Genomic DNA, 11,634 nt, shown 5'->3' on the forward strand with positions numbered 1-11,634 from the left:
TAACGTATGTATAAACATTATTAAAATTGAGAGGTCAGCGAACGATCATAGTAGGATTTTAATGTTCAATAATATGCAGAACTTATTACGGAAAATATTACCTCAGGATTTTCCGTAATAAGTTCTTTGCAGTACTTTAAAATATTTAAATATAATAAAAGATGCTCGTTAGCATCAGTATTATTAAATTGATTATCAATTTAATATTGCGATATTATTATCATGGTTCAGTTTAAAAAATTGTCTTTCAAAATAAATATTTTCGGTCGCGCTATTTAAAGAATCAGAAAAAATATATAAAATCACACAAAATGTTATGTTTGAGTATTAAAATCCTGTTATAATCCTTCGTTGGGCTTCTCTCGATTTCAATTATAATATGTGTGTGTATATTACATACTGGATTGCTAACAATAACGTATAACATTCTGTCCTAATCAACTTCATAATAAAAAATTTTTAATTCAAAAAGCAAAGCTTTCTTTTCAAAGCATTCAATCATTTCTTTAATTATTTAAAATACTATTATTTTCATATGATTTATATATTATCATTTGTCGATTTATGACAAATTAATTGGATTTGTTTATACATCATCAACATTTCCAATGTCTTCTATTTAAATATTTTTCTCTGAAAGGCAAGTTCTTTACTTATTCAAGTAGCTTTTATCATTAAACGGTATAATTAATCAAAAATATCCCATATTATCCGATTCATAAAAATTGGACGAAAGTAGAACATTTACGAGAATACTTTGATAAGTGAATATCGATTAGTGCGACATCGTTAGCTTGAAGGAACTATCGATCCGATTCGAGGGGCAACAGAGAATACTCAGGCGTCAAATGTCAACGAATGACAGCGTTCGAGTTTCACGAAAGACGATAATTCGTCGTGCAGATATTAATCGAGAAGATCATTTGTCTTTTACAAATCGCGAATAAAAAAAGAAAGAATAATGGTCGTCTGTTGTCCTTACCTTTCCGGAGCCTCTCGAGTTGCATAGGAGAACACCGGCAGCGTGAATCCTGTACTCTTTGTCGAGTTGCTCGTGCTGTCCTTGAATTTTCCTGTAGACAAAGAATTTAACGGAAAGATTAATTTAAAAGCGTCTCATAAAGGCGAACACAAAATAGCTACAAGCTTTCTATAAGCTACTAAATTAAACGCATCATAATGAATAAAATTATGTTAAAAATTAATACCAAAGCTGAAGTATGAACAGTATACTCATTAATCACAAATAATAATCATTAATCACAAATTCATTGAAAGTAAACATTATCTTTTAATTTCTATGCTGAGAAAACATCTGCCTAAAGAAATATATCACTTCGAGTCCTATTTTCGCGTGAAAGGAGTAAAAAGGAGGAAGTAAAAAAACTGTTCGGCTACCACCTTTAGATCCTTTGGCTACGAGCCTAAGTCGCGGTAACGAGAAGAAGATGGCACCTTCACGACCCAATGACACATTTTTCGAGGGACTCTCAGCCGGTGATTCATAAACTAAAAAGTTCCTCGCAAGAAAAGCAACTTTAGCAATTACGAGAAAGCAGTCTTATAAATTAGGGTTCTTCCATTCGTGTGGGATGATCCTGTGCACTCACGTGCACTTGCATATGATCGCAAGCACATGACGGACTAGCGCAAGAGCGGGAACGTTCTCCATCTCGTATCCGGGAAATTCTCCAAAGCTTGACGGCGCAGTAAAGTTCAGAAGGGAATTAATTGCGCAGGCGGGAGGTATCGTAATAAGCTTTTTTGTCGATTAAGCTGATTTGAAAGCGGTTGCTGGACGCTTTAAAACACGTCGAGCGACGGCGATAACATGCTAATCTTGTCTACAAAGACTCTGCTAACGTCGTAGACTATATACGAAACACTATACTCAAGAGAAATAAGGGAATATTAAATACAAATTGAATAATACTTCTATGGCTTCGCAGGCATTGAAATTATTAAGAAGTTCTCAATTTTTTTCACGTTATAAAAGAACTTTTACTAACCAATTTTTAAGAATAAGTTTATGATTAATATATATATAGACATTCTTGAATTTTTTTCCAACTTTTTAACCGTACAGTTTTCTTTAAACTTCGAATATAACTTTTTGAAAAAAACCGTTTTACTTTGAGAGAAAGAGAATTTTAAATAATTTAATTACAGAATTATTAATATGTATGAGAATTTTTAAGAACTGTATTTCTAAGAAAATCTTTATTGTATAAGAATACGAAACGTTTATAAATTATACAAGACTTTTTAAATATGATGTCATACTATGAATGAATATGTCACAGTGTCGCTTTTTATCGTGCACATTTAATCATTGTAAACATATTGTTCGGAAAAATTATTATACTTTTCATCTTACGTAAGCGGCATGTATGTACAGTAATGGCAAAAAAATAGGTATACTTGTTTTTGTCTGTTTTTTTATTGTAAAAATTTTTTTTTGTAAAATATTTTCTATACATATAAATACACTTTTAATCCATGCCGTTGTAAAAAAAAAATATTTTGTTTAAGCGTTAACGCACGTGTTTTTAAATTTAAAAATCAATAACAAGAGCAAGTGTATCTATTTTTTCTATCACTATTGTAGATACATCATAATTTTTTTCATACAGATATTTTAATTATTTTGTAATGTTTAACAAAAATTTTGACCTTTATAACTTTTATAAAGCATAGAAATAAAGCATAAAAATTTTATCTTTTTTGAATAAAAATTAATTTATTATATATATACTTACAATATCAAATAATAATCTAATTAAAATCCGAAAAAATTTTTATCAAAATTTAAGCCCGTTAATTTTTTTTATTCAAATAGATAAAGAAATAAGTAGATAAATGGAATTATAAGGAGTGTATAATACTCTACTTTCAACTTTCAAAGAAAGAAAATAATATAATAAAATGCCTTTGAACAAAATAAATTAAATCTGTTCAAACAAGCATAATGCTCATTGTGTTATACTGCAAGACAAACACTCGCAAGAAGCTTATAAAGAATCAAGACTGCTTAGAGATTTGCGAACAAAGCAAATAGTTGAATTATATATAGTTGACTGAGGATGTACGATTTCATCTCCCGTAACCTTTACCATGCAGAGAATAGAATTTACTGCGAACATAATTTCTCCTTTAATATTTCTTACAATATGCCAACATATTATACTAAAGTAATACTATATATAGTAATATTTCATCGGATAAATTTACATAAGCGTTATCGAGATTCGCTTTTGCTCCAGATTTTCTCTTCAAAAGATTTTCCAAGCCGCCAGAATCGATTTAAGTAAAGGTTACCCATTCGATTTCCCCCTCAAAGTACCTTGATTCCACGATCAGAAATCTTTTTCCTTACAGCTCCATTTCTATCTCTTGTCTCGGCCAGGATTAGTGGTAGCCGCGAAATAATAAATATGTAGACGTTTTTATAAATACCAAGAAATGTTGCATTTATCACTTTTATTATATAATTCTGTTATACTTGGTTACATTTGGATCTAATACAAATCTATAATATACTTTAATATTAATCTGTTCATAAATGTTTGTAACAACAATCTTACAATTAGTCTAATATCATTAATTTGTGTAACAGCCTGAACACATACAATTGCTTCCTTGAATACATACATATTGTCTCGTGCATTGGAGAAGAAGATTAGAAAATTTCCACACAGCCATTATCTAATAAATTTAGCAATGCTACATAATGAAAGAACCGACTGCGAAAGGTTCACCCGTGTGCAAACACGACGCGAATAGCGACGATGAAACTATACAAACAGCTTCGTATTATACGTGTGAAAGAGTCTCGTGTCTCGCTGACCCGTTCTCTTTTTCAAAGTGTTATCTTCTTTCGTCACGTAATATCGCGAAGGACGAGAATAATTTCAAAAGAGTTTTAAAAATAAAATGAGAGATGCGTGATGCGGCCGAAAAATATGTCATGTTTCCGTTTCCGAGTCGATTCATTATGAAATCAACGCCAAGTATTTACGGTAAATCACGTAATTGAACTTTCACGTGACGATAAGATAATGCACAAGTTACGAAACTTTATGATGCTGCGTACTGTAAACTGAAAAGTTAGTTTAAACCTTGATATTAATGAGTTAAGCTTCGTTAAGACGTAATTTTGCTCGTTATGTTCGCTTGAGCATTATGCAGAGTATGCTGACGGTAACGCGATGAAACATTTTCTACGATGGGAGTAAAAAGTGCTGCGATAAAATTATTACTCCGTCAAGGGACCGCCCTCGCTAAATCTTTTAGAAGTTAAGCTCTTGCATTCCCTTAGGAGTCGATTCTAACATAAAGTTTGCGTTTATCCCGCATTTTAGTTTGCCTCTCAGTAGATGTATTATTCGAGAGTCTTTTGTTGCACAAATAATTACTTGTCATAACACATATAAAATTGCAAGAACTCTATCTTTTTCTCTTTCTGTAAAGAGAAAGGTAATTTTTGATAATCTTACTGATAAAAATCAGTGTGTCTGTTAAAAAAATTAACTTACACGTATAAAGATATACATGTAAAAGTATAAATACAAATAAAACAATAGAACGCGCCATAAATTGAAAGAAAACTTTTGCAATTTCATAAAAGTTAATTCAACAAATACGCATTTAAAATACACCAGCAGCATTCATATTTATACTCAAAGATATTTTTAGAGAAAACTTACGATATAGCGTGCAGCAATTCCTGTCGCTGCTTTTCCTTCACCTTTACGCTTCCACCTTCCTCGAGGGCTGCTTGCAATTCCCTTTGCAAGACTGCCAATTTGCGGCGCTCACCCTCCAAGAGTAATGAAGTAACCTGAAGCAAAATAAAGATTATTTGCTATCTCGCTGGATAATTAAACACATTTAATGAAATATATTTCGGCTTCTCGATACAGCATATCTCGAAATAAAAAACAAATAAATAATAATTGCTAAAAAGTAACTTTATTTAACTGGTATTATGTTCCATGTATGTACACCAAACAATGGTAAATTATCTGCAGCTACATAAATAGTGATATTATAATTGTCATTAAAAAAAAAAATAAAAAGAAACGTAAAAAAATATTCTTTTGATAAATTCTTTACATGAAGATATTAAGAATGTCTTTAAAAATTGCTAAAATCTCAATTTCCGTAAAGATCCGGTACTATTCTGAGCAACAGTTGATGCATAAGATTTACTTATAACACGACTTTCTGTGATAAGAGCTTATCATGCTTTCTTCTATTACCTTATTCTATTAAAAGCTTCTTACCGTAGACCATAGGCGTAAAAAGAAAGAAACTGTTACATTTACCATCTGAGAACACGTATGATAAAGAAGAGAATATTGGAGAATATATCAGCTGATGGCAATACAGTACTTTCTTCAATAATCGTGTGTTGATATATAGATTTAACACTTTGCCTATCGACAGGGTTTCCAAATTAATAATTTTTACCAGTACAACTTTTTTAAAAAAAAATTAAAATAAATATAATTTTAAAGATAATAAAATAATTTTAATACGACTTTAATTTCAATAAATGCAAATAAAATAAATACAATATGTTTGTAAAAACCAGTTTATAAAAATTTGTGATTAACTTTTGTTATAAATTTTTATGTTATATATACGTCTATAAAATCAAATGGCAAAAGAAATAAAAATCTTAAACATAGGAAAAAGACTAAATATAGAACACACGCACACGCACACACAAAGTAAAAGTTTACGCACTCTTAAAACTAAAAGACATAATGATATTAAATTATGAATTATAGGATTTTACTTGGCACAGTTTCTTATTACTACTTTCTACTAAAAACGTTATAGCCTCAACATTCCGAGCATAAACAAAATTAATGGGTTAAAGAAGCGTATATTCTTTATAAATGCTATGAAAGAGGACAGCGTAAAAAAATCTCATGTTTTTATTTATACCTCGTAACGATTTCAGTTTCCCCGCTGCGCCCACACGAGCGCGATAAATCGTGCTGTACGCATCAGGCGCGTATATTTCGATTTCACGCGCGCGTACTGTAGCTCGCGCGCGAGCGTCTCGTACGCAGCGACGCGTGTAAAACACACGCGCGCGTACATGGAAATCGTTTCTGCACTTGTAATACAAGCCATGGGGTCACTCGTGCACGTGTATATTCGCACTCGTATACACACACGCGCAAGGAGATACCTGAATAGATAAACATAAGAGGATACGAGCTGCTCGCCGCCGCGACGACTCGCCCTTAAGCTCGTTGCGCTCGACAGAGGATCGCCGCATACGAATGTATTTTATAATTGGCCGAAAGCACTGGACTTCCTACGATTATACGAGTTATTAATGTCAGAGTATGCTAATTCCCCAGAATGAAAGCTCGCGTGGTTACACTCACGAAAGCGCGTCGTGCTGCTCTTTTGGTTTTGGCGCACCGGTTAATTGGTTCCCTATCGGGAGACCAGGATAAAATCAGAAGATATCTTCAGAATGTGTCTTCGGTATCTTCGCTATCTTTTCCTTCTTACATTAATTTTATATAATTTAATATTATGTATGTACATCATATATACATATCAAAAGTTTGACAATAATTATAAGATAACTGTAATAAAATGTTGATCTTTTGCGAAAAGTAGTTAAAGGATATAGAAAGATAAGTAAATTTAAATGATTATCTGTGTAATATAAAATTATCTGTTAATGATGAGAATTACACAACTAATTAATCGTCAACAGTCAGGCTATTACATCTTTATTCAAATATATGTATATTTTTTAAATTCTTTCTTTTTAAATTGAAAGAAATAAGACAAAGAAATAATCTGGCACGTGAGAATCTAGCAAAGTTGTTGGTGTGTAAATGAATATCTTCAAATATAAAAACTACCTGAATTTATTCATCAAACATATATGTTTCTCAATATGTTTCAATGCCAACAATAGATAAATCCATCCAAAAGATCATAAAAGCTTGAACAAATCATGCCAAATAATACAGTTTAAAATAAAAAAACAAATAATAAAAGTATATGTCACAAACAATTACTTATTATTAGTATTACTCTTAATTTTTTAGCTTCTCTTTTCTTAATCTAATTATATTTATGTTTACCTTTAAGTTTTTTAATTTTTATTTTAATACGTCAAAAAAGGCAAGTTTTGTTAAAAAAATTCTGTACATATAAATCTGCATTGCGAAAATCTATGTAGAGACACTAGCAGCCGCGAAAGAATGAAAGGCATTCAGCCTTTTACAACCGTATCGCGCGACATGTTAAATGTTGTGTTTCAAGCCAGAATTTAAATTATATCGCGCCGCAACCGGTATAAGGAAATTCGATTCAAGTAGTTATGCAATAAGCAAATCATAATACATTTTTACCCAATTTTTACAATAATGATTTATCTTACAATGAGTTTGCGCATTACGTAATATTCCGCGATAAATTAGAAAAAAAAAACTTAAATATAAATATTAATAAATAACATTTCTTGAAGTCCAAACGAGTACTTTATTTGCATTGCAATTTGGTGTAAAACAGAATGAAAATAGTAATTCATACATTTCTATACTATTACAAAAATAGTATTCGATTTGTATATTAATATTTTTATATTCTATCAAACTCGTAGAAAAGAAAAGAAAATACTCTCTAAAAGAGAAAATTTAACTTTTCTGTTAATTTGCACGAATTTTTTGGCACAATAGTTTACAAATTTGAAAATACATAGAGGAAATATCAAGAACGTGATGCACAATAAAATCTCATCGTAAAAACTTCAAATCGAGTCAATTGCGAATATTGCGTTATGACGAATCGCGCCCGCACGTCAATGCAGATAGCGGATTTCGAGGAAAGAATTCAAAGGAAACTTCTTTGCAGTAAAAATTTCGTTTCGCATCTACGTGCCTTGTTATAACTTAAAAGTCTATTTCAACAAGCGTGCGGATAGATGTATTTGCTCCTCTCCAAGATACGTCTCGCTATTTTCAATTGTTCGACTGAGTGTCTCTGAGGAGTTTCTGAAAGAAATGGCTCTCACAAGAGAAGATCTCTAGAGGGTCATGAGACTTTGTCCCGGCTTTCTTTGCGAGAGATTTTCTGAGAGTTGGATCTCCTTGGTGGAGAGAACCCTTCAGTCCGCTATCAGTCGGGAATCGCGGCAAGCGCAACGTGTCGATTAGGTTCACGCGATCACCGGAAGTTTCCGAACCGCCACCGGAACGTGCGAGTGCTCGTTGCCAAAGGTTCGTTATTGCACAGATCAGACTACCTTAGTTTGAGCGAAGTTCAGCGATAAGTCAGTTTGAATTGCCGGTCTCGTAGTAGCACGGGTGTCAAATCAGACTTGGTCAGCGTAAACTTTTATTGGCGAAGTTTGTTGGACCGGAACCGCTCCGGTCAGAAAGCAGTTTTTAGTAAGACCGTAAGATTAAGAATGTTTTGCCTTTATGCCAATATACCAGCTAGAAGCTATCGAAATTTAAAAACTACAAGGCTTCCTAGATTTATCCTTTGTTGTTCAATCATTATAAGCAATGCTACAAGAAGTTTTAAGTTTTAACAATTAATTTAAAAGCCTAATTATAATGATCAAATTATTTTCAGATCCCACTAAATTTTTCGACACCCTGAAAGAAATGTAAAACAAAATTTGAATATGATTAATAAAATAATATCGCGTTGTTAATTAAAAAATTGTATCGTCTTAGCCAAATATTTTGATTAGACAAACTTTTTAATTACTACAACGGTATTGTTTCATTCCTCGTACACGTATATCAACCAAATTTTGCTTGCTACAAAATATTTTTTTCGGTGTACTTTAACAAAACCATTCTTTCTGTGTAACATAGCGCACAAATATTGTTTGCTATCCCGCTCGATAATAAATCTTGAATTTTTACGCCGTTGTTTTATCTTCTATTGTGAGCTTTTTTTTTATAGCGTATGCATATTTTTTTGAAACATTTTTATTAGATTTTCCAAATAGCACCGACGGACGCATCGTGTTGCATCGTAAAACGGATATACGACACGATGCATAGACTCAACCGTCTGTCGAAATAAAACTTTACGCAATCACTTGGAGCACCGACTCCGCTTATTAAAGATCGCCGCGATATCGTACTGATTACGAGTATACCGAGCTATTATCCTGTCTAACGTAATCGCGCGTTCTCGCTGGCTTTCCGGACGCCCATGCTGATCGAGATGGAGAAAATGAAATGATTGCTTTTAGATGAACGTTGCACACAGCTGCTCAATTATGCGTAATTAAATTGTTATCGATAATTCATCACAACATTCGTGCGCACCCGTAATCTCGGTGGAAATTGTGAAATGCCGGTAGCATGGATTATATAAAATGTTTATGAATACTCATACATGGTGCGGAAATCTTTATGATAATGCTCAGTCATAATATTCTTACACAGGTATTCGCGGAAGTCTTTACTTAAACATATATTAAAACATATACTAAAAATTCAACACACTTAAGGAGAAATAAACTTACTATATATAACTTTTTGTCTGAAGTTTCGCTTTTCTTAATTATCGAATCCCACAGCACGATTACTGCATGATTACTTAAAAAATTCTTTGTGGTTTACTTTCGAGTAATAAATAATTCGATGTCGTTATGAGCGATTCATGTTGCAACATAATTAGATTAGGATTCTGTGTATATGTGTCTAATCAATTATTTTTGTTTTTATCACAGAAAATAAAAAATAAATAAATTATATAATTATAAATAAAAGAATACTAAATTTGACAATTAAAATTTTTCTTGTAATAGTGACAACTGTACACTCTTCCTAATAGCACAAGGTATTAGTACAATATTGGGAAGTAATGTAAATGCAATATCCATCAATATTGATCCAATATTGTAAAGTGGACGCTTCACTTTATTTAGCCAATTTGTCTAAGCAGCAATATTAGTTCAATATTTGTTCAACCAATTGGATCAATGTTAGATCAATCAATTTCTCATATTGGACATTAATTGCATCTTAATTTGGAACCAATAGTTATGACCAATATTAGCATTACATGGGGAAAACATTGGCCAATGCACTCCCAATATAATCAGTGTTTAGCAAATATTAGCCTATGTACTGCCAATATATTGTGCTACTACTTTCTCTTTTATTTTACCCTTTCTTTCCCTTTTATTTTTTTTTTATATCATATGACAACATGTAAAAATTTTTTGAGATAATATAATATTTAGGCTGATATCGCGCTATTCTCACGCATATTATACAGATTTATATTTTTATAATACAGTATATTCCATTATGTGACTTTGATTTCTAAAAATTATAGACTCGTGTTGTTTTCAAAATTGATTCGATTAAAGCAAGCGTTCACGTTGATTTATTTCATCAGCGGTAAAACACGAGCCTTAATTTTGCTTTCGATTAGTTTGACGATCTCCTCAATCGCGATTCTGTTATACCGGAACATTGCACGATGCGGTGGTTGAAACGGAATATTATCCATGATGAAGCGAATTAACTGGTAAGTCCAGAGAAATCTAGCATAAAGAAACGACGAAGAAGAAAATTTCTTTATTGCTCGCTCGTACAATCGTTTTTTCTTAAACAAATATAATTTGTGCGCGCGAATACTTAAACAACATTACCGGTGGTTCAACAATATACAACAATGTCATTAGCAAAATGCATACGCAAAAAAAGAACATAATTTTAAAACGTCAAAATTTAATTGACAAAAATTTATTTTTAATTGTAGACAAACAATTTATTTGTAATATACATGTATTACAGATATTCATCAGAAATTAAATTATTAATTAAATTCTTTAGAAGTGTATTATCAAAGGTAGGAGATTAAGAAACTGTGCGCGCAATATGCATATAATATAATGTTTGTCATATTATCGCATGAGTGATTACCCTTCATTCTAGGGTAACTGCCCCGATCACTGCCAAAAATTACCATTTTTTTCAATTGTAATATCAGAATAAAAAATACGTATGATAGTGTTGTACTAATAGTAACGTTAAATATATCATAATAATATAATGTTAAACTAAGATTATCATATAAATATATAAATAAATATGAAGACAATATTAGATATAATATAACACGTGCAACAGTTATCGAGATAAAATACAAAAAGACAATATTTAGAACATTGATTGGCAGTAATAGATTCATATTATGTTATTTCTTTCATTATATTTAAATAATTATCTTTTGAATTTGTTGTTCTTAGTTTGTGTAAATTAAAATTTTTACTTAAATAATAATAAAGAAAAATTTTATTTTTATTATTATGTAATGAAAAAGAATTTTATTCGTTATATATTTAAATAACTACAAAATAAGCATATCAACTGCTACTACGTAGAGCAACAATAATTGAAACGTGTAAGTTTGGTACGAGAATATTACTATATCATTATAAAAAAAAACTTATGGCAGTATGTGTCTGTGTAACATAATGCCAGACAATTTGCGTGAAAACAAATGAAAACGTTTGATTTATCAATATCGAAATCACTGTCATTATTTTATACAAAGAATTCAGCAAACTCGTTTATTATTAATAACGAGACTTCAGGGCAACAAATATACAAA

The 11,634-nt window shown here is 31.3% G+C and overlaps 1 protein-coding gene across 1 annotated transcript; it reads right to left on the reverse strand.

The window, feature by feature from the left end:
- Window positions 1-261: 261 nt before the first annotated feature.
- Window positions 262-4,864, reverse strand: LOC118648605 (the record flags this gene model as incomplete). Its single annotated transcript, XM_036294928.1, has 2 exons — window positions 262-1,073; window positions 4,707-4,864. Coding segments are annotated over 2 exons (312 nt in total), but the record flags the coding sequence as incomplete, so codon positions are not given.
- Window positions 4,865-11,634: the final 6,770 nt, after the last annotated feature.

This window comes from Monomorium pharaonis, unplaced genomic scaffold (genome assembly GCF_013373865.1).
Source record: "Monomorium pharaonis isolate MP-MQ-018 unplaced genomic scaffold, ASM1337386v2 scaffold_535, whole genome shotgun sequence".
In the NCBI taxonomy this organism is placed as follows: domain Eukaryota; kingdom Metazoa; phylum Arthropoda; class Insecta; order Hymenoptera; family Formicidae; genus Monomorium; species Monomorium pharaonis.